Source organism: Mytilus galloprovincialis, chromosome 2 (assembly GCF_965363235.1).
Source record: "Mytilus galloprovincialis chromosome 2, xbMytGall1.hap1.1, whole genome shotgun sequence".
Taxonomy (NCBI): domain Eukaryota; kingdom Metazoa; phylum Mollusca; class Bivalvia; order Mytilida; family Mytilidae; genus Mytilus; species Mytilus galloprovincialis.
Window position 1 is genome coordinate 102,063,054 of NC_134839.1, and position 23,078 is coordinate 102,086,131.

The 23,078-nt window shown below is 30.9% G+C and overlaps 1 protein-coding gene across 1 annotated transcript; it reads right to left on the reverse strand.

Annotated features, from left to right (window-relative positions):
* Window positions 1–766: 766 nt before the first annotated feature.
* On the reverse strand, window positions 767–23,065 carry LOC143065175 (BBSome complex member BBS5-like). The gene is made up of 12 exons (XM_076238588.1): window positions 22,959–23,065; window positions 17,132–17,214; window positions 16,328–16,393; window positions 15,808–15,857; window positions 14,157–14,237; window positions 13,517–13,563; window positions 12,794–12,929; window positions 12,077–12,172; window positions 11,422–11,484; window positions 3,676–3,810; window positions 2,423–2,503; window positions 767–1,516 (listed from the first exon to the last, which is right to left on the reverse strand). Exons 1-12 carry the CDS (start codon window positions 23,006–23,008, stop codon window positions 1,391–1,393), a joined length of 1,014 nt encoding a protein of 337 aa, XP_076094703.1. The 5' UTR covers window positions 23,009–23,065; the 3' UTR covers window positions 767–1,390.
* Window positions 23,066–23,078: the final 13 nt, after the last annotated feature.

The window sequence follows — 23,078 nt, forward strand, 5'->3', positions numbered from 1 at the left end:
ACTGCAAAAATATAAATCAAGAGTATACACATTAAGTACCAGTGAGAAACTTTTATCTATAAGACTCCAAATATGATCATGATGATGAAAGATTAACTCTTGCAAAAAACATGAATATAAAGGTATACATATGTTATACCAGTATTTTATAATGTTAAATCACATCTCCCACTTGGTAAAAACAAAAAGATAAGAATCATTTGATTTGAAGCACTTTTTTCTAAGAGTCACTCCCTGTGAGACTTTCAACATAGTAAAGTTGACACTTAGTCTTGGTATACATTTGTATTTTTCCCATTGCTTCAAGAGCAGGGTGCAATAAGAAAGCTATAACTTACCTGTTTATTCTATTTCTTTCTTAAGATATAATTAATCTTCAGTAGAGCAAATCCTGCAGTGTGTACATCAAGTACTAGGGTATTTGTAGAGTCATTTGTACACTGTCTAAATCATCTTTTTTATGACGATCAATGCATTTGAATGGGAACATATAATTGGAATTTGGAAACCCCTATTGAAATTGGCTGGATCTGCCCCTGCCAAACCATTGGTATTATTAAATTTTCTTTTAGCCTCATTTGAATTCTTAAAAAAAATAATTAAAAAAAAAACCCACATTCACCAACAGCTAACTTGTTTGAATGCCTCCAAATTCCCAAACCTTGATCAATTTTGAAACATTCATTATCTATTTTGGGCCTAGACACTTCCTATTCTTACAGATGATTATTCAGTACTTTGGAAAATAAAACACTAATAAAAGATGTTGATGTTAAATGTTTATTGATGAAACATAATGATACCAGATGTAAAATTAATAAATTACAAAATAAATATATCACAGTCACATGTTTTATATGTTTACTGGAAACAAATAAAGGGAGATAATTCAACCTTCTTTTTTAAACAAAGAAATTTAAATAGATTTTTATTACACACCGTTTCAAATTCTGCAGAAAGTTGTATTGTTGACTTGGAAAGTACTTATTCAAATATTAATATATTCTTTTGGGCGGACTACAAATACACTTTCATCATTTATGACCACAACAACTATAAATTTGTTACATATTAATTCATTTTTCTCAATGACAAGCAAAGGAGGATAAATATTTGTTATCTTTTCACAATAATATTTTCATACAAAAATCATGTAAACAATAAAACACAGTTTTGTCACTTTATTTAATTTTAATTCAATTTAATATTTAGATATTTAGAATACTAATCTCTAAATATCAGGTTGTGAAAACATTTTTAGTGCTATTGAAAGCCAAAAAGTATGTTCTCCTGTAATAATTGTATTTATTCCAGGAACTTAATCCAATTGTATGAACAATAAGTTACAGAACAAAGCATGTATATTCATCATATTATATATTTTAAAATATCATGCTAAGACATCCCACAGTCCCTGTAAAGTAAATCCATCTCTCAGTTTCTCTATTGCCAGTCCTAATTCTTCTGAGTACACTGGGTCTCTGTCTTTGTCTTTATTACCATCAGCAAAATATGCCTGAAAATATTATAGTAAAATGGATGGGTAAGTAGAAAAAAGTAAAATAACAAAAATTCTGAACTCCGAGGAAAATTCCAAACGGAAAGTCCCCTAATCAAATGACAAAATCAAACAGTAAAACACATCAAACAAATGGACAACAACTGTCATATTCCTGACTTGGTTTAGACATTCTCAAATGTAGAAAATAGTGGCCTGAACCTGGTTTTATAGCGCCAAACCTCTCACTTGTATGACAGTCTAATTGTAGTTTCAATTGGGAAACATGGAAGTCACACATGTCTTTTTTCTCAAATTTAACTAAGAATAATCACAAATCTTGATCACTGTGACTTTCTTATGTCTTTAACCAAGATGAAACAGTCGCACTCATAGCGTTACTCTGTTTTAACTACAGAATTATAAAGAAAGGCACCAAAATGTTCAAAGTATTTAATTTGTTTTTCTTTTATTGATGTAAAATAAAATCAAAGATATCTTTGAACTCAAAATTTCGGTAAATGTTCATAATATTTAAAATAACTCAGTTTTATATGACTTATTTAGACCTTGTTAAAAAGATTGATAACAAAAGGAAAATATGTCTTTTAAAGAAATCTAGTTATAGCTGAAATTCTATTTAGAGTATGAACTTTGACTGGAATAATGATTTGCTTATCAACATTTGAGCAGTAATAGAATCTAAAAGCATGCTTCCCAATCTATATACATCCAATTTCCCTTATATTAGGGTGTATTTTCTTCTGGATGTTAAAATACCACTGATTAATCAACTAATATATATATTTACCTTCAAATGATCTCAACAACAATCTGTCCAATGATTTAATAGCTGTGTTTAATATTTATTTTTAAAAATACATTGCTCTCTAAAACAGTGAATATAAAGTGCAGTGAACTTACAGCAAATGCATCTGATGATCCATCAGTTTCTATTTCAACATCATCTTGTATATTTTCTACTGTCAAATCTTCACCTTGTAGCTGTAATAAACAATTATAGATGAATAAATAAAGTTAAAGAATGAAAGAAGCAAACAGAAAATGAACAATATTGTTGCACAGGTTAAGGTATCTACATGTAATTTATTCTTCATACCTATGTCACAGAAGTCTACAATTACATCATGTCATTTGAGGAATAACAGTACTGTAATTAGTATTCTCTAATTCTATGGGAAAATATACCTTTCCGAACCAACTGTATAAAAAAATTTAATCAACATGTGGTTGCCGTTGATCTCAGAAGATGATTGGCTGAGTCAAAGGGTCATAACCTTTCTCGGCTCCCTGAATTGATCAAAATGTTCCAACAGGTGTTAATGAAATTGACAACTTCGTGGAAAGTGGAAGGCACTCGAAGGGGATTTTGGTTTAGAAAAGAAGAAACATTATCTTTTAATCATTAGAGAAACAGATTATTACATAGTAACGCGTGGATTATCGGATTTATCCAATCTCGATAATTTAACTATCTCGATTGGATAAATCCGATAATCCACTTGTATCAATGTAATAATCTATATTTATTGCTTAGCAATATAATATTTCCCACAGAAAGTAACCAAAAGTTACCGTGCAATAAATTCTATTATTGTATAGCAATATAATATTCCCCCCAGAAAGTAACCAAAAGTTAGCATGAAATAAATTCTTATATTGCACTAGTGCAATACATCTTCAAAATTCATGACGTTATCAACGACAAAATCTTAGTTTAAACCAATTTTTACGTTCAAATTTTATATTGCATACCATAAAAGGGTTATTGCATGAATATTGGGGATATTAGAACATATATTGGACTCGCAAGCTCATGCAATATAAAATTCTACTCGGAACAATATTCCTCGATATTCATGCAATAACCCTATATTATATCACTATCAAATTATGCATACAAACATGACAAAGGTTTCAATAGGTTTTTATAAATGTGAATAATGCAAATGGGTCAGTATCGCAATAATAAGAACTCACATTTTGATAACTGAAACATTAGACCTGTAATCAGATTTTATCGAAATAAAGAAAAATCGCAATAATTAAACTTGCATATATTTGTCCATTCTTGAAAAATTGAAATAATAAAATGCAAGCAATAATTTCAGAATTTACAGTATCCCATTGCCAAATACTTATAAGTAATCAATTACCCTTTCTTCTGTTTCAAACTCAACACCAAAGATAGGACATGAACTGTAGACTCTGTGTAAACTTTGTATCTCCTTCACTGTACCTTGTAACTTTTCTACTGGATCTATCCTAAATCCTAACACATAACCACCACTCTAAAAATAAAAAACAGGAAAAGTTAATACAGACGTACAATGTAGGTCTCACAAACATGTCCTGTTAAGCACACATGTCCTGTTAAGCACACATGTCCTGTTAAACACACATGTCCTGTTTAACACACATGTTAGATATCAAAAACATAACAGGATAGGGTAAGGTGGTAATATAGGGTAATTGCATGAATATTGAGGAATATTGTCCCGAGTAGAATTTTATATTGCACAAGCTTGCGAGTGCAATATATGTTCTAGGAGGGACAATATTCCCCAATATTCATGCAATAACCCTTTTATTATATAGCAATATAATATTTGAAAGTAAAAATTGGTTTAAACTAAGATTTTGTTGTTGATGACGTCATGAATTTTGAAGATTTATTGCACTAGTGCAATATTGGAATTTATTGCATGCTAACTTTTGGTTACATTCTGTGGGAAATATTATATTGCTATGCAACAATACCAGTTACGTTTGTGCAGCACACCCAAATAACATTTAATTCACAATTAAGTCAAACTAGGAATTCTTGAGTATATAAATTCACATTCAAAGTCGTATCTCAATGTGTTACATATCAGCATGTTACTTACAATAATTTCTAAAAATTGGACCTGTTGACTTTGGTAAATTTCACAAAACAAATTTGTGCACATCTACATATGTCAGATATGGAACTTAATAAACAATACTGTTTGCCGATGAAACCTGCAAAACTTAAGGAAAAGTTCAGGAGACAAAATAACTAATGGATGGACCCATAGAAAATACTCTTAACTTCATTAAAAGTATGACGAGAATGTAGCTTTACATGTATGTATTTATTGTGCACCGACACATTTCATATCTGAACTGCATCATATCCATATATGGAGGTTTTACTGTATATTATATTGAGTCATCTATAATTTTCTCATGCTGATAGCAAGCAAAGCAAACAATTGGCTTAAAAGCCTTTAAAGACAAACTAAACTCATGCATGTAGAGAAACATAACTGAAAGCTTTACAAACTTTAAATTCAATAAACTGCAAACACTGATTCACTGTACTTGTATAATGATATTTTCCATGTCTAAACATTTTTGAATTTTTACTAGATAACATTTTTGTTCGCTTTGGGGATTCCATATATCGTCAGATTATCGGAATTCCAATGGGGACTAACTGTGCACCACTTATTGCGGACCTGTTTTTGTATTGTTATGAGTTACAATTTATGACAAAAATAAGCAAAGACCCATCGAAACAACATCTGATAAACAAATTTAATAATACTTTTAGATATTTGGATGATATTTTGGCTCTCAATAATGACGATTTCAGTATGTATATTAATGAAATTTATCCTGTTGAACTTACTTTAAATAAAGCTAATACTAACAATGACCACTGCCCTTTTCTCGATCTTGATATCTATATCACTAATGGAAAGCTGAATACTAAAATTTATGATAAAAGGGATGATTTTTCATTTCCTATCGTTAATTATCCGTTTTTAGAGGGTGACGTGCCCTTGTCACCATCTTACGGTGTTTATATATCTCAACTTGTACGATTCGCTCGTGTATGTAATAATGTTTTAGATTTTAACGAGAGAAATTTATGTATTACTGAAAAATTATTACACCAGGGTTTTCGATATCACAAACTAGTCAAAACATTTACTAAATTTCATCATCGGTATAAAGACATCATTCGTAAATATATCTCAACATGCAGACTTCTAATACGTTCAGGTATTTCACATCCAATTTTTTATGGAAATATTCTTTATAAAGCACAAAGTTGTCAGTATTCACCTCAGAAACTTACAAGACTTATTAAGAAGGGATATAATTACGATACTGTTGTCAAGTCATTAAAGATTGCATATTTTGGCGTTAATATTGAGTCACTGATAAGGTCTTTGCATCGGAACTAAACACATTTATTCTAAAAACAGTTGTTGGCATGACACGGGTTATGTTCTTCTCATATATGTTATGATGGTATGATACTAAACCCCTAATGGGAAGGATTGTGCCTGATGTTCATATGATGAAATCATAATCTTTTAGTCAGTTTAATTGAAGTCTGGAGCTGGCATGTCAGTTAACTGCTAGTAGTCTGTTGTTATTTATGTATTATTGTCATTTTGTTTATTTTCTTTGGTTACATCTTCTGACATCAGACTCGGACTTCTCTTGAACTGAATTTTAATGTGCATATTGTTATGCGTTTACTTTTCTACATTGGTTAGAGGTATAGGGGGAGGGTTGAGATCTCACAAACATGTTTAACCCCGCCGCATTTTTGCGCCTGTCCGAAGTCAGGAGCCTCTGGCCTTTGTTAGTCTTGTATTATTTTAATTTTAGTTTCTTGTGTACAATTTGGCAATTAGTATGGTTCATTATCACTGGACTAGTATATATTTGTTTAGGGGCCAGCTGAAGGACGCCTCCAGGTGCGGGAATTTTTCGCTACATTGAAGACCTGTTGGTGACTCTCTGCTGTTGTTTTTTATTTGGTCGGATTGTTGTCTCTTTGACACATTCCCCATTTCCATTCTCAATTTTATTGCTTTTTAAGGAAATACTGCATTGCATGTACAAGTAATGCTTCAAAAATTTAAAATGAGTTTTTTTATTTTGTTACAATTGAATTTTTACAATAAAAACACTGCTAAAGTTACTGATCTTACAGAAACAATGAACAGTTTTACAATAAGACCTCTGGATTTGAGATGACATTTAAGAAAGACAGAGTAAGAGTGAGCCTGGTATATGAAGCAAGAACACAAAACTGCAAATTCTCTATAATTATACAGTTCACTGAAACAAAATTGAATTAACAGCAAAACAATAAACATTAAACAGTAATTTCCAACATAAAATGTAAAATGTAAACTCTAACAACAGGTTTTGCTTTAGAGTTGTTCATTTCTGCAAATGTGAGATTATTCTTTTTTATTTGCTTATATTATTTTAAAGATAGATTCTTTACTTTCTTATAAAAGTGCCTGATGATTATGATAGATAATACATTCTACTTAATTTTAATAAGCAATGATGTGTACCATTTTATAAAATGTACTATTATTTTTTTAAGTTTTTTTTACAAAACTGCACTTAACTTATCATTTTAATACTGTTAAATACAAGGATTTTCTTATTTAGTTATAAGGGGTTCTCAGAGTGGTCTAAGTAGTAGAACTACTGTATCCCTAGCTTGTCAATACTGATGTTGTGGCCTAAGTAGTTGAACTACTGTATCCCTAGCTTGTCAACACTGATGTTGTGGTCTAAGTAGTTGAACTACTGTATCCCTAGCTTGTCAACACTGATGTTGTGAGTTCAGGTGGGCTGGACTCCAATATTAATTGACAAGGAATGTCAGTTTCACTTCTGAAGATTTGTGATTCCCCTTTATCCACCAATTAAAAATTAACCCTAAATTGCATAATAGTGATGGCATTAAATACCAATCAATAATGAGTTATAACTTTTAAAGACAGTATTTACAAACAACGGAACAACAATTTCAAAGTAGTTTTGAAACTCAGAACTTTATCATTGAACAAAGAAATCAAAATGAACAAACTCCAAAATATTACCTTTTTTTTCTTGAAGATAAAAGGTGCTATCTGAAAAGGCTATATATAACTGCCTCAATGAACATACACATTTCTACTCTGTTCAATTTTGAATTGTTTCATTTATGAATCATAATATTTTTACCAAATTTACTTGACTTATCAATAAATATATTTGCATAATTGCATTAGATGTTTAAATTCTGTAAATAAACAGTTAATTTGAAAACTTAACAATACATAATAATGTATTGTATTATAATATCACCAACATTTCTTTGGTGGCATTTTAAACTAGAGCTAACAATCTCATATAAGTGTTATTGAAGGGTTACAGTGAAATAAAATAGATTTTTTGAATTTCTCTTTGAACTGAATTAGTGCTTGATACACAAAAACTTGATTGGTATTAGATTGTTCAATGTTTTGGATAATTAAATTTTAATTTTTTAATGTTTTCCACACATAATCACTGACCTTTATTCCAGGATGCTGAAAATACCAGTAAAGAAAATTTAGTTTCAAGAAGTTTACATTTTTTTTTTTTAAACAAAACAATATTTTATATATTTAAATATCATTATTTGACAAAATTTTCCTTTAATCTAACTGACTGATAATTTCCTTTCTTAACACAGTAGAGTGATATGAAAAATTATTGTTCGAAAACTGAGTGTGCATGTGCCGTTGTCAATGGCATTAACAAAGTCATCATAGGTAAAATGGCGATAAACAGATTATCATTGGTCATCTCAACGATAATCTATAAATACTATCTACTGTTGACACAGAGATATGTTTGGCCTGTTGTTAGAAAATTCACAAAAAGACAATCTGTTGGACAAAAACATTGTAAATCAATTCAAAGTTGCTGAACCATGACAAAGAGGGCAGGGCTTCAAAATTTTAATGATTTTAAAACTAACTGAGTTTACTAATAGTAATGCAGCTTTATATAAAATATCGTTGTCTATCATAAGTGGGTCTCATTGGGGTCTAAGCGTGACACAGGATTGCCGATTTTTTCTAAGCGTGTCACGTGAAAGTCAAATTATTGTGCCGTGAAAATGGGAAATGAAGTCTAGCGGGACATGGGAAATTACAAAAAATTGAGAATTGCTTACATAGTGTAAGCGGGATCCGGGATCAGAATCCCCCAATGAGACCCCCTCATAAGTAATGCAACCAAAAGTCAGTCAACTGGAATGAAATACAAACTTCATCAGGAAGTTATCATTATACACAAATGTACCAGAAAATTCAGATCAATATCTGCAGGCATGACAAATCTAGACACGACAGCAGTGAGATCTCAGAAGGACACAATGACAGTATGAAGGAAGGACTAATTATAACATAAGTACAAAGTTTAGGGGGATGATCATTTCCAAATTTAAAGATAACTTGTCTTTATGGAAACAAATATTATATATAAACAAAATTTGAAGACCTCATAGGAACTCTATATGAAAACTATCAAAATCAAAAGAGAGCATATCTTCATAAAGCAAACATACCTAGATAAGATTCCATTTTCATCATTTATGAAAAGAAAATACTTATCTGGTGTGAAATTGTTTATAACCCGCATTTTCAAGTTATTTCTTCCATGCTGTTCATACAATATTACAAATATTATTTTTATGTGAAGAGACATTTATATGGTACATTTTTGAACACTTTGTTTAAGAGCCGACCGTGCAAGGGCTGTATAGCCAGTCAAGGTCGATAAAACCATTCAACACATTCTTTAACACATGATACTGTAATAGTTAACTTTATACTACCAATATGTGAACTTTACTAAACTTTGAAAAAAGTATGTGAAAACTTGAAAAGAAGGTTGTTATATATTTATACTTCAAGCCTAACTATATTTTAGGGTTTTTTCATTAATATAATGTTTGTGAATATTGTCTGAAGTAAATTTTTATTTTACAGGAGCTTGGAAGTCCAATATATATTTTACAACAGAAAATATTCACAGTATATCAAAGCTTATAAAAATGTTTGAAACATATTTCTATCACTGATGATGTCAATAATTTGAAGCTATATTTGCACTAGTGCAATATCATAGAATATTGCACAATATATCTTTTTAAAGAATCATTTTTTTGATATACAATAAAAGCCTTTATCTATGCAAGTTTATGGTATGGTATATAGAGAATATAAATATATGATAATTCTTATAATCATTAAAATACCTACTTTTTAGCAGTATATTTATTTAACCAAAATGCAACAATGTATGAAAAGTAGATTTAAGAGATAACTGTATTGTATTTGAAGCTTTGCAGACCTCATCAGTAGTTTTACTGTCGCAAATTTAGTTTACCTGGTTACGTGTATTTTGTATCCAATAAACTGACAAAAAGTATTTTTGTCCTGATAATGAAATACAAATACTCTACTCACACTATGTTAAACATGAAAGTGAATTCATTAAAAGATGGATAAGCAGTAATAGTATTTGTACTAACATGGCAAAAACATGCTTCCATTAAAATTGTGCCTCTGTGTATGTGGTAACAAAAACATTTTCAGTAAATGTATTTTGTAATTTGCAATATTTCACATGATACAAGTCTTAAACCTTTGAAACATGTTACAGACCTACACTATTATCAAACATCAATATCCTATAATATTACCAATATCTTTTAAAGTCATATACATACAAAGTAAAGTTCTCATTTCTAAACAGAATTCAGATCTTGATTATAACACTGTACTAAAAATTAAAAACAATTACTTCATAAACAAACTGTTGTACTATACATGCTATATAAGAAGACTATTGTCTGATAAATTGACTTTAGTACAAAACTTAACCAAAGTCACTATAAGCATGAAATATAAGTAACATTGAACTAAATGTTGAACAAGACTGTGAAGTATCACTGCTATATCACCATAGATTTAAAAAAAAAATGGCCATAAAAGCTTCTGCAGGTTATATGGGTCAAAGAAGCCACAAATAATAGGTGCATTAAAAACCTCATTTAGCATCTAAAATATAGAATTGAAGATCTCATAAATTTTGTGCTTAAATGCTTAAAAGATGCATAATGTCTAAAATGTCTGAAATAAGGGTCAAATTTATGTTTGTTCTTAGAATGAAATATATTTATTAGTTTTGAAATATATTTGTAATTGAGAAATATCCAGTAGGACAACTGTACAGATAGAGTTGCTGTAGTAAATGACCTTGTTGGTTCTTGCATACACTCTATATTTGCAAATAAAAAATTGTTGAAAATTAAAAAGAAATCATAGTTCTTGAGAGCATATCTACATGAATTTTTTTCTGTGATGTCTTGATTTCTTGTGTTGTGACGTAATGGTGAACAAACAAAAGATAATAACACAACTGTGACCAGGCATAAAAATTGTAAGTCTTCTTACAAATTACATGCTATGATTAATAATCATTAATATAGTGTGTCCTCAGCCCTGGGTTACCATCACATCTAATATTGAGATTTCCATCTAACCTAAAACTACACCTACAGGTGCCTTGCAAATTTTTATTTACATCAGCTGGTCAAAGGACACAGGTAAAGTTCATAAATTTTTGATGTCTACAAATAGAGTACCTACAGTCGACAATGAATAGGTTGCAGATTTTTATCGTACACCTTCAAATATATTTTTTTTCATCTTATGCATAAAATAGTATGTAGTGGGATGAAATTACATGCCAAAAAAAAATTTGATCCAGTTTGAAAAGGTAAAAGTAAAAGTATATGCATGAAGCTGTCAAACTGAATTGCTGACTACATTAACATAAAATTGTCCATATTTTGGGTAAGAACAGATAGACTTTTTTTTTTATGTAATTTGTCCTAAAAGTAGTAAACTACACTGCCAAAATCTTTTTGAGATAGAGCAAGTGCAATTTTTTTAATTTCTGTTTTTAGTGTAAAAGATATACACTACAAGATAACTGTGTTCTCGGGCCAGCATTGGATATCATTATATTTTATGCTTATTCTTGAAAATGTGTAGCAAAATGAAGAATTAACATACCGCTTGTGAACTTTCAACAACCAATGCTAATCCAAACTTTGAGTCTCTGATCTTTACAGTTTTCTAAAAAAGAATAACATTGAAAAAAATATACATCATTGTTTTCAAAATATTTTCAATATGAAAACTTTTTTTTATTAGCATGTTCTAGTCTGGTAAAGGGTCAAAGAACTGTAGATACTGGTACATGTACTCTGTCTCTAGTCTCTTAACATATATATATATATATATACATGTATATAAAAAAAAATCCCTCTGAAAATACATGTTGGCAACACATTTCATAACTAATTTTTTTTAAGTATAATATAACAGACATAAAAATCCAAAGACTTACTAGATTATTTTTTTTGCATTTTATGATGCATAAACCTGGATGCTGTTAGGGTTCTCATTGAGGTGAGTCCAAAGATTCATCAAAATTGTAAAATAATGTATTAACTGAGCACATATATCATTATTTTATAACAAAAGTTAATGCATAATCTAAATTTGATGTAATTTCTTTGCTCAATTTTGACATGGAGACTGAAATTATTTCATATATCAATAAAATTTCATCTTCTCTGGCACTGCTGTACTCGCCATGGCCAAAAATGATGACTCCCTGAACTCCCCTTCAAAGATCCTTAGTGAGATCCCTGTGTTAACTTACCATCTGTAGAAAAGGTATGCTGACATTGAATGATTCATTTATGTTGGCATGCCAAACCAGTCTTACATTTGTAATAAAAAATGTTCCAAGGTTACCCTGAAATATACAAATATAAAGATATGTATGCCATGCTATACTGGCCAACATGAAAGGTGTAATAACATTTTTGGGTTACAAAACAATTTTTTTACGTTATTTAATATATATATATCATAATGTTTAAGTTTGGTAAGACTGATACATGTATATTGGTTTTAGTAGAAAGTATGCAAAAATGTGAACTTAAAAATATCTTACAGAATAAGTGACTAGTGGACAAGGATCTGCTGACTGCTGACCATTTCAGAGCACCTGACATTATCCCAGGTGTTTCATCAGATTTGTGTAGTTCATTATGTAGTGTTTACCTGTAGTGTTTTGTACACTGTTATTTTGTTATTTTAAATGGATTGGTTTTTCTTTAACTATTTGGTTTTATTGCCCACTTGGTATCCTCTAACTTTTTCTATTCCTAAATAAGGCTATTTAAAAGCAGTTTCAGAGAAAATAATAAAAATGTGAAAAAATCAGAAAACAGATATTCTCTAAATGATGTTTTTGGCAGGTCAGGTAGAAATAAGTCTTCCATGCTGATACTACATTGTACATGTGAACTGATAAGTAGACTGTAGTGCATAATTCTATGATGAATGTTAATAATAAAGACTATGTTAGTACCTGATCACTTGAGAGATTCCATACACCGTTGACTTTGTCATACACTTGTTCCTGTGGTAACAGTCTCAGCTGTTTGTTCTGTATTAATGCTCCTCGTAATTTAAGATCTCTGTATAACTTAGATGTTTCATATGCTCTATAAAGAATAACAAACAAAAAAACACGCTACATATAACTTTTGAATGTGTTTTGAAAATGTTGTAAGTGTTTCTGTTGTTCTGTTATTTTCATCTTATAGTTGATGTGTTTCCCTTGGTTTCAGTTTGTTTTCTCTCAATCGATTTATGACATTTGAACAGCGATATATTACTGTTGTCTTTATTTAACTTATAAGTATTGTCCTTTAACCATGTCTAAATATTAACTGAAAAAATCAATAATGACTGGGCGCAGACTTTGTTAGATACATGTGTGATTGATTGTTGTTTGTTTAACGTCCTTGTAAGATATGACTCTTTCATAAACACTGCATATTTTCTAGTGTCATTGATGGTATGACATATGCTGTATACTTACACAACTCTATTTATCTAATGATGTTCTTCAAAAAATAAATTAAAATCTCTAAAAAATATATCAGATATACATTGATAATTCTTCAGATAACTGCATGATATAAATACAAAGTAATGACATTTTGTGATTTTTTTCATGGCAGGTAGCTTCATTATTGATTAGAAATACATATTGTCCTTTTAGCGTTCTCTTTGTATCTGATATTACCTGTGGACTGCTATAACTGTGGTAAACAGTCTTGGTGAGCCAGGTATCTAAAATATATAATACGTTCAATACTTATAACATTAAAATTACCAGGATACTTAACATTTGATCTGTAACTAAGGGAGATAGACATTATCAAACTTACGATACACCTGACAATAACTAAGGAAGGTCATCTATAAAAAAAAATATGATGATTTCACAGTCTTTTTAAATTGTGAACTTCAAGACAATGCAAAGCATTTCTTAACAACATGTATATTTAAGGTATATTTTTAAAGCATGCATATAATACCATTACTTGTGTATATACAGGTACGAATCAAAGAATCTTTGATATTATCATGGGAGATAACAGGAACAAAATTGTTTGATTCAGGGGGAGATAATATAAATCATATATTATTCCATACCAATATAATGAAAGTTCAATTAAAAAAAAAAAAAAATAAATAAAACTGCATAAAAGATCTGGTTTGATGTTCAAGTTTAAAGCTATATGCCCCAGGCCATATACTTTAGTACACTGCAGTAAATATTCTCTTAATACAGATAAACTTAACAGTCATAAAGGTGAATAAAATGTTTAAAAAATAGAATGAATAATAGCATCTGCAAATTATACAGTAAATATACTAACCAAGTTAGTAAAAATAAACTCAAATCTTGTATTATTGCACTTTGTTAATACATATAAAGCTTCTGTTGTTCCTCTTAATTTCTGAAATTAGAAAACACAAATATGTTTTAGGTATGTTTTCCCCTATATTTTATGTTATACGCAATGTTTTATATGTATATTGGAATGTATAATGTTATGCAAGTGGTGAGACTATAATAAAATATTGAATCTGAATCTGAATTATATTTTAACAAGAATGTGTCCCAAGTACACGGATGCCCCATCCGCACTATCATTTTCTATGTTTAGTGGACTGTGAAAGGGGTATAAAATCTCTAATTTGACATTAAAATTAGAAAGATCATATATTAGGGAACATGTTTACTAAGTTTCAAGTTGATCTGACTTCAACTTCATCAAAAACTACCTCGACCAAAAACTTTAACCAAAACTTTAACCTGAAACGGGACAGACGGACGAATGAAGGGACGGAGGCATAGACCAGAAGACATAATGCCCATAAATGGGGCATAAAAATTGTTAATGTACAACTTAATTAGCTCTGACAGTCATTTTTATAAGTTCAGATGGTGAATAATGAAATATTTGTCAGTTTGGTATTACATTAAGAGAAAGCAGCAAGTGTAGTTCACTTTTTGAAATATGAAATAATAGTAATACATTACAGGAGTCATGGAAATGAAACTAATATAAAAACATAATTTTATTTATCTGTGAAAATATTCATTTGTGAATTCAATTAATTAAAAAGCGGTATAAAACAATTAGAGAACCAGACCAACAGTTTACTATGGGAGAAGCTGTTTGTGCCAAATATCATTATCTTTGTGACTACTACTGATTGATTCAAACTAATAATTACATTAGATATACATTTCATTATAATACATCCCCAAGGGTGACTGGGGTATAGAAATATGGTCACTTGGTCTTCTCCCGACCGGCAGTAAAACGCTAGCCGAAGTGGGGCGTCCGTTTGGCTGTGCGGGATGTATCAAGTTCGCAGTCACGTCCGGTCAGAAGGGGGACGTTAAATCCGATGCCTCGTGTAAAGAGAGTGCCACGCTCTTTGCACGTTAAGAACCCTTGCAACAACTCTTTGAGGGGTCCGTAGGTGGCCTGTTGCAAGGCAAAATTTCTGTCCCTATCCAATATACCCTCCTTTTCCGGTGGCAGTCCAAATTTCTCCGACCATCATCCCAGATGGCCTCTATTGTATCAACCTACCTATTGTATTTATTGTGAACTTGTTCTCGTCCTGAATATGCATGAAATATTTGCCACTGGACGTTAAGCAACCAACAATCAATCAATCAATCATTATAATACGATATTCTGATTGGCTAACTGCAATCTTGCGTTATTCCTTAATAAACTTCATTGTGAAATGAATTGTAGCATTCATGTTGACACATGCTTCTACAATAAAGTGCACAGAAGAAATGTAATCATAAGTATTGAATGCTTCTTTAAGTAATTTGATAGGGTTGTAAAAGTATTGACTATGCACACATTTTAAGAATGAAGGCTTCTGCGTTTCATACAAAATGTTCTTCAGTCAATGCTTTTACACTACAAGGAATTAACAAAAAGAAGCATTCAATTCTTAAATGAAATGTTGATTAATTTACTCTTTAAGTGAACTTACTGACTGTGCTGCCTTTGATGATATGTTGATTACATTGTTAAAACCAATTGCTGAAAAAGACAGAAAACATGTTACATAAAAGTCTACACAATTATCTTCTTTTCAATCATACACTATTGCTATATACATGTACAAAGACAATTATTAACAAACTTTTTGCTCTCCAACAAACATATGTTCATGTGGATAGGGTATTACAGATTATTGGAGAAAAAAAACCCACATAATGTAGTATATATTTTTCTTTAATTCTGTAGAAATTTCAACCGATTCTGACAAGTTAAATAATTTTTATACACCATTTTTTATTAAATTTTTATGCTATTTAACTCCCATATTTATCTGGAACACTGCACTCTTAAACTTCCTTTAAATCATTAGAAATATAGAAATATAGATTTTCAAAATTTTAAGGACAATATTATTTATCCACTCTTGATAGCATTCCAAATTTAGAAAATTTAACTTCCTCTGTTGAATAAATTTTGTGGTTTGAAAGAATCAGTATATAGATACTTACACAAATTAACCTTAGGAAGTGCCATTGAATGCCATATTATTCTTAAGTTGGTTACAATAAGTCGTCCTGAAATTGTATAAGCACACATTATTTTAAAATGTAAATAAATTTACACTGGATATATCACAAAGGGTTAACTTATTTGAATAAATCTGCACTGCTACATGTACAATGAATCTTCATCATTTAAAAACAAAAGTTTTGTAGTTCATGAAAATCTTCCTACATGTATTTGAATGTTACTTTTAAATGAAGTTTGATCTTTCCATATGATAGTTTAGAGACTAAATGCCCTCACCAAGTCAAAATAAAAATCAATCGGTTCTTAGGTATTTATCTCACTTTCAAAATCCTTGGTCAGAGTAATTTGCTTCATTTATTATAAATTTTAAATAAAATGACATTTTGTTGTAAATATATGCATTATGGTATACTGGCATTGTTCATAATATCATACAAACACATACAAACAAAGGAATTCCTGAAAAAAAAAAATTCATGTAGATTTGTGTGATAAAATTAAAGAGATGATCTGAGGAAGTTAGTAAAATCAAACCTTTAGGAGATGTGGTGAAGTTATTACTTTGCTTATTGCATTTTCAAATGGTCAACTATCTCTGTATGAAGTTTCACTGGAATCTATTAAAGCCAATAAAGAAGGAACAGCAAAAGGTGAATCAGAGAAATCTTGAAGTTCTGAGTGAGTTATCTCCCATAGATGTAAGATTAATATTATTTTTATCATACACTTGAACTAGCCCATTGTGCATGGTATGGTAAATAATGAAAACAGTTAAAAGTTACCTCTGTCGCCATTGTTTCCTTTTGTATCCTCTACTGCATTTAATGAATCTATCAACTTTTCCCCTGCCCTCATTTTCATTTGGCTAGAATATACAAATAGTCTGTTTTAATGTTAAAACATTATTCTTATTCTAAATGAATCAAAATCATTGAAATAAGATACAAAATCCTGCTTTCTCAGAGCTCCTGACACATATATCTTTAAGTCCAAAATTTACATCTTTTATGTTTTATTTTCAATAATACTACTAAATTAAAAAAAAAAAGTAGAAAGTTCATTAAACTTTTTACTTGGGACTAAAATAACCTACATTTATGACATGTACATAATTCATTTAAATGAGATTTTTTAATACCGTTAGTTGATAAGACTGCCCATCAGATGTACACTACATGGGCTTTAACAGATTTCAATTGGAAAGTCCTTAAGCGTTTGTTGGCATTATACACCTTTTGAATGTCTCTTTTATCCTCAGATTTTTTTTTATTTTGACAGTTGATTGTTTTTTCCAAGAATTTTAAGTAAAAAAAATTTCTATATTTATAGTGCTCATATTAAATTCTAGATTAATTCTTATACTATTCAAACTCTCGTCCAATTAGAATGTCTGTTTCCACATATTGATATCCACTCAACTAGTTTTGCAGTGGTCTTGAGGGTGATGGATTCACGTACAGTAACACTGCACAGTTAAAGTCTCATTGTCAATAAATATCTTGCTGACTAAAACGGGACATAACTTGTAGTGGGGAGGGTGGTGAAAAGATGAAATTTTACTAGTCCAAATGGCTTATCTTTCTTTATGTATTTAACCTAAGCTTGAACGACAGGACGACATTTACATTGTAGCAATAGTGTCAAACCCAGAGAATTTCAACAATTTAGATGGATTATTTTGTCATCCATTTCAGGAATCATAAATCCTAATCCTACTGCTTCTTTTGGATTTGTGACCTTGACCTCAGAATTTTGAACACTTAAACATGTTGAACTATGACATCATACATTTTTGTACAACAATTAATTTGCAATTGAGACATCAAACTATTTTGGATGTGAGGTCAAAATTTTATGGAAACTTCTGTAATGTCCATTTATGACGGACAAATAGCAATAAGATGTTTAATCAATTATTCAGTTCATGTATAGAGGTGTTTACTATGCCATCACAGCTGAAATTAGTAAAGTGGCCAGAGGAACCTGTGGCCCCACTTGTTATGTTCCCATAAGTTATGATAACATCTTGAAAGCATTTACAAGGTGATGATTCACACTGAGAATATCATCACACAGTGATAGTTGTCTCAATTTACAACAAGGATGTGTCTTGTGAACTTGTGAAATTTATAAAGTGTATTATAAGCCTAAATAGGATTCCACATGTACTAATACAGATACACTCATCATAGAGGGTCGTAATGGGGGTACCTTCAAGATGAATCAAAGAACCTTAGTGAGCATGCTCACATACCCCACGTCCCCACATTGTCATTGGAGAAATTAAATAAGTGTAAGAAAAAAAAATTGTATAAGAAAAAATATTGAATAATAATTTCCTGTCAATATGCACATCTACATAGTATGTCCTTATTATCTACAAAATTTCATGAAATTCTGTTGTGTGGTTTCAGAGGAGTTGAGATGACAAACTGTTGCAGAAGTACATTGAAGCAAATAAGTTTAAAGGGGCGTAACTCCTAGAAAAAAAAATGAATCATAATTTCCTGTCCATATGCACATCTACATAGTTTCTCCTTATTATCTTAAAAGGTTTCATGAAATCCTGTTGTGTAGTATCAGAGGAGTTGCGATGACAAACTGTTGCAGTAGTAGTACTAGTAGTACATTAAAGTGAATAAGTTCAAAGGGGCGTAACTCCTAGAAAAAAAACTTAATCATAATTTCCTGTTGATATGCACAACTACATAATATGTCCTTTTCATCTAAAAAAGTTTCGTGAAATTCTGTTGTGTGGTTTGAGAGGAGTTGCGATGACAAGAAACAGGACTGATGGACGGACGGGTCAAAAACATTATACCCTCTGCAACTTCGTTGTGTGGGGTATAAAAACGGAATATTTTTTGATACATGACGATAAAATGTACACTTTCTTTTAGACAATAAGGAAATAGACTGATTTTGACAAATCATGTTAAAAGTTTTCCAAATATATAGGTAGTGATAATTATTTGTGACCTCTTGACAAATCACGATAAAATTTTGACCAATAGACAACTTTCGAGATCGATGCATTTCCGTCAAAAACTCTGGTTTTAGTGAACGTCGTTTGTGCGTTTAGGGGCGTCGTCACTTCCATTCTAATGTTGAGTGAGTGGTTAGAAAACTGTAATTCTATATTGTACGAATTATTCGGCAAATTGAATTATCAAAATTGACAATCAGCACTGCTGTCATTAGGGAATTTTCATTAAGTACCTACAGAACAACCATTATTTCTAGTTTATTTGAGGATTAACATGCTTAAGGGTAAACACCTTATCATGTGCGTCTCATTGAGGTCTAAGCATGGCTCAGGATTGCTGAATTTTTTTATGCGTGGCATGTGAAAGTCAAATTATTGTGCCCTGAAAACAGGAAATGAAGTCTAGCAGGACACAGGGAAATAACCAAAAAATGAGAACTGCTTACGTGCATAGTATAAGCGGGCCAAAGGACACAACAGTAAGCGGGATACAGGATCATAACCCCCCACCCACCCACAGTCAGGGGACTTACTGAAATAAGAGATTTTTAAATCACTTATTTGAGTAGCAAAATTGAAGTTTTGTCACAAATTGTGATTTTGTAGTTTTACCAAAATTTCAAACACATAGGTTTTAATTTCTTTTCATTAATAAAATTGGAAAAAATGAACTTTTTGCTTCTTTTATGTAGCAAGGTTTATGCCTTTGATGCTATCATTTATCTGCAAATTCTATTTTAGTTGAAAAAATGTTATAATAATGGCTTTACATAATAAACTCATACTTTCTTCACAGATTTTTCCCAGCAGTGGGAGTATTTTTCCTGTAAAGTTCAAGGTTTCATCTTTCAGATTATGTAATAAAATTCTACTGTTCACGATTAAAATTTCACTGTTCGGGGGTGTTGAAATTAGTGGGGGTTATTAAAATAATGATACTTGAATAAGTGATTTTTGGGAAGGAAATTGAGGTATGATACTTTAACAAGTGATTTTTATGTCATTATCCTAGATTCAGTACCAGGTCATCACCTAAAATGACCTGGTCATCCTAGACAACACAGATGTTGGTTCTCATAAGTTTAGAAACATAATTAGTCCCTGGATCATTAGTATTCTATATTTAAAGCTATAATAAAATTCAATCACTTCTCTTAGTGATTAACTTGTACTACTTAAATAGGTGATTATTAAAGAAAGACAACTCTTACTTCCAATCTGTATGGAAATAATGTTACTTAAATCAGCGATTTAGAAAATCACTCATTTAAGAAAGTCCCCTGACTGACCCAATGAGACCCCTTATCACTATAATTGGAAATCTGTTTCGGTTGACCCTGAGAATCTGCCCTGCTTGAACTGTATGCAACAATCACTTTTCCATTGTGGTGTCAGATATTTTCTATTATAACATCATAATTTACAGGAACCTTTGTGATGTCCAGAAATCGCGGACAAATACAATGTAGTGATAACTTGATAAGGTGTTTTACTACCCACATCCACAGGCACTTGTTTCTATCCATACGAAGGTCCACTATTCATATAAATAGAAGTCCTTCATAGTGAGTCTCATTGGGTTCGAAGTGTGACGCAAATGATCGTGCCGTGAAAACGGGAAATGAAGTCTAGCGGACACAAGAAATTACAAAAAAAATTAGAATTGTTTACATACGTAGTGTAAGTGTAAAGCAAAATATTGTCCTATGAAATATTGTACCACAAGACAATATTTCATAACTTTGTATCATGAAATTTTGTCCTCGTCTATGGAAAAATGTCCAGAGAAGGACAAATTTCCATAGTAAAATTGTATCTGTATATTGACAATATTTCACAGATGAATACTGTGGAACTTTGTCTTGTTAAAGGGAGGTTATATTTTGGGTGAATTGAAACAATATTTCACAGATGAATACTATGAAATTTTGTTCTGTTAAAGGGAGGTTATATTTTAGTAATATTTTGTGAGTATTGAGACACTATTTCATAAACAGATTGTCATGGAATTTTGTCTCATGAAGGGGAGGCTATCAACATATATTCAAGTTAGAGAAGGTCTATTATAGGAATTTTTGTGTATATATTTACAAAATAAGTGATTGTCAGTACATTACATATATTTGTACAGTATAATGTAATACAATAAAACATACCATAGAGAGTTGTCTCATTGGCACTCATACCACATCTTCCTATATCTATACAAATCTTTATTCTATAAAAAACCATTTGTAAAGAATCGATGCAAATTTGAAACTCACTATTAGTAATAATAAAATTCCTTACTATACAAAACCATTTTAGTTATATATCTAAAAATGTGCATGATGCGTGCTTGTGTTCCATTTCTAATTGCGTAAAAAATGATTAAAAAAGATTTTCAAAGTCTGTATTGATCAGTATTTCATAGTGAAGTATTGTCATGAACAGAATTTCAAAGTGAAATATTGTCCACAAGGAGGTGACAAAATTTCATGGACAAGGACACTATTTCATAATAAAATATTGTCAAGGACAATATTTCATTATGAAATACTGTCAGTGTACAATATTTCATTATGAAATACTGTCAGTCAGGGGTCGAAATTAGCGCTGGTCCGGTGGTCCAGGACCAGTAGAATTTGAGTCGGACCAGTATATTTTGTCACCTGGTGGTCCGGCGGACCAGTAGAAATTTGTCAATAAAATCCCTGATTGAATCGCAATTTCGTTTTTTTTTAGAAAATAATTTACCTGCGAAATCAATTGCACGGTACTAGAGGTATTAAGTATTACAATTGATTAAGTTTTTATTAATATCGAGGTTGAGCGTCCTTCACAACAACACAAAATGTGGAAATTTTTGGAATGAGTCAAATCGACCGACCAAAAAATGAAAAAATAAGTGACGTTCAAATGGAAGATCTGAAAAAAGTTTATGAAATTGACATAAGAAACGTAAATATCAAAAATCATAGGTAAAAAAACGCGAATGGTTTAATTATATAGTTGCAATATGTAATGGATTGTATTATATATATCATGTGAACAATTTGCAGTGACAGACTTGAGAGTAGATAAGAAATGTATTTTTGTAACATCGAGATCTTCAAATTTTAAGTTAGATTCTGTACTTGCTAATGAACAATCAGAACAGCACTAAAAACTACGAGAATAAAGGAGAGGAAACAAAGGAAGGAAAATCATGAAAATAAACGTAAACATCTCTCATTTATATTAGTGTTTGTCAAATGAATTTCATTTGTGCAGGACCAGTAGATTTTCAGTCCACTGGTCCGGCTGGCCAGTACACAAAAAAGCTTAAATTCGACCCCTGCTGTCAGTGGACAATATTTTATATGAAATTATGTCCCGTCCGACAGACAATATTTCATGGAGGACAATATTTCATGTTACATAAGCAGGATGTGGGATCTGGGATCCCCCCCCCCCCCCCCCCCCCCCCCAATGAGACCCTCTTCGTATGGATTGGATAGAAACAAGTGCCTGTGCCCACATCATACAGATATGATCAGCATAAATATAATGCAATTGAAACGATTTTACAATATTTTTTCAACAGTCCACATAATTTATAAAGAGTTCAAATATTCATCGAAGTGTTTATTAAATACACGTACGAAGGGTTAACGTCAAATCGAACATCTCTGTCTTCCCACAAGTCAGCCATTTTGATGCCAACTATTTCTAAGGACGTATTCGTGCGAAAGTTTAACGAAGTAATACAATATAGTGCTTTC

What these genes read in the sequence shown, in the direction of transcription:
- LOC143065175 (XM_076238588.1), bottom strand. Translation starts at nt 23,008, where the DNA reads ATGGCTGACTTGTGGGAAGACAGAGATGTTCGATTTGACGTTAACCCT. An exon ending in TTGTTGAAAGTTCACAAGCG is followed by an intron (nt 3,811 to 11,421) that starts GTATGTTAATTC and finishes TTTTATTTTTAG; the next exon opens with AGTGGTGGTTATGTGTTAGG. An exon ending in AGTTTGAAACAGAAGAAAGG is followed by an intron (nt 2,504 to 3,675) that starts GTAATTGATTAC and finishes TGTTTATTACAG; the next exon opens with CTACAAGGTGAAGATTTGAC.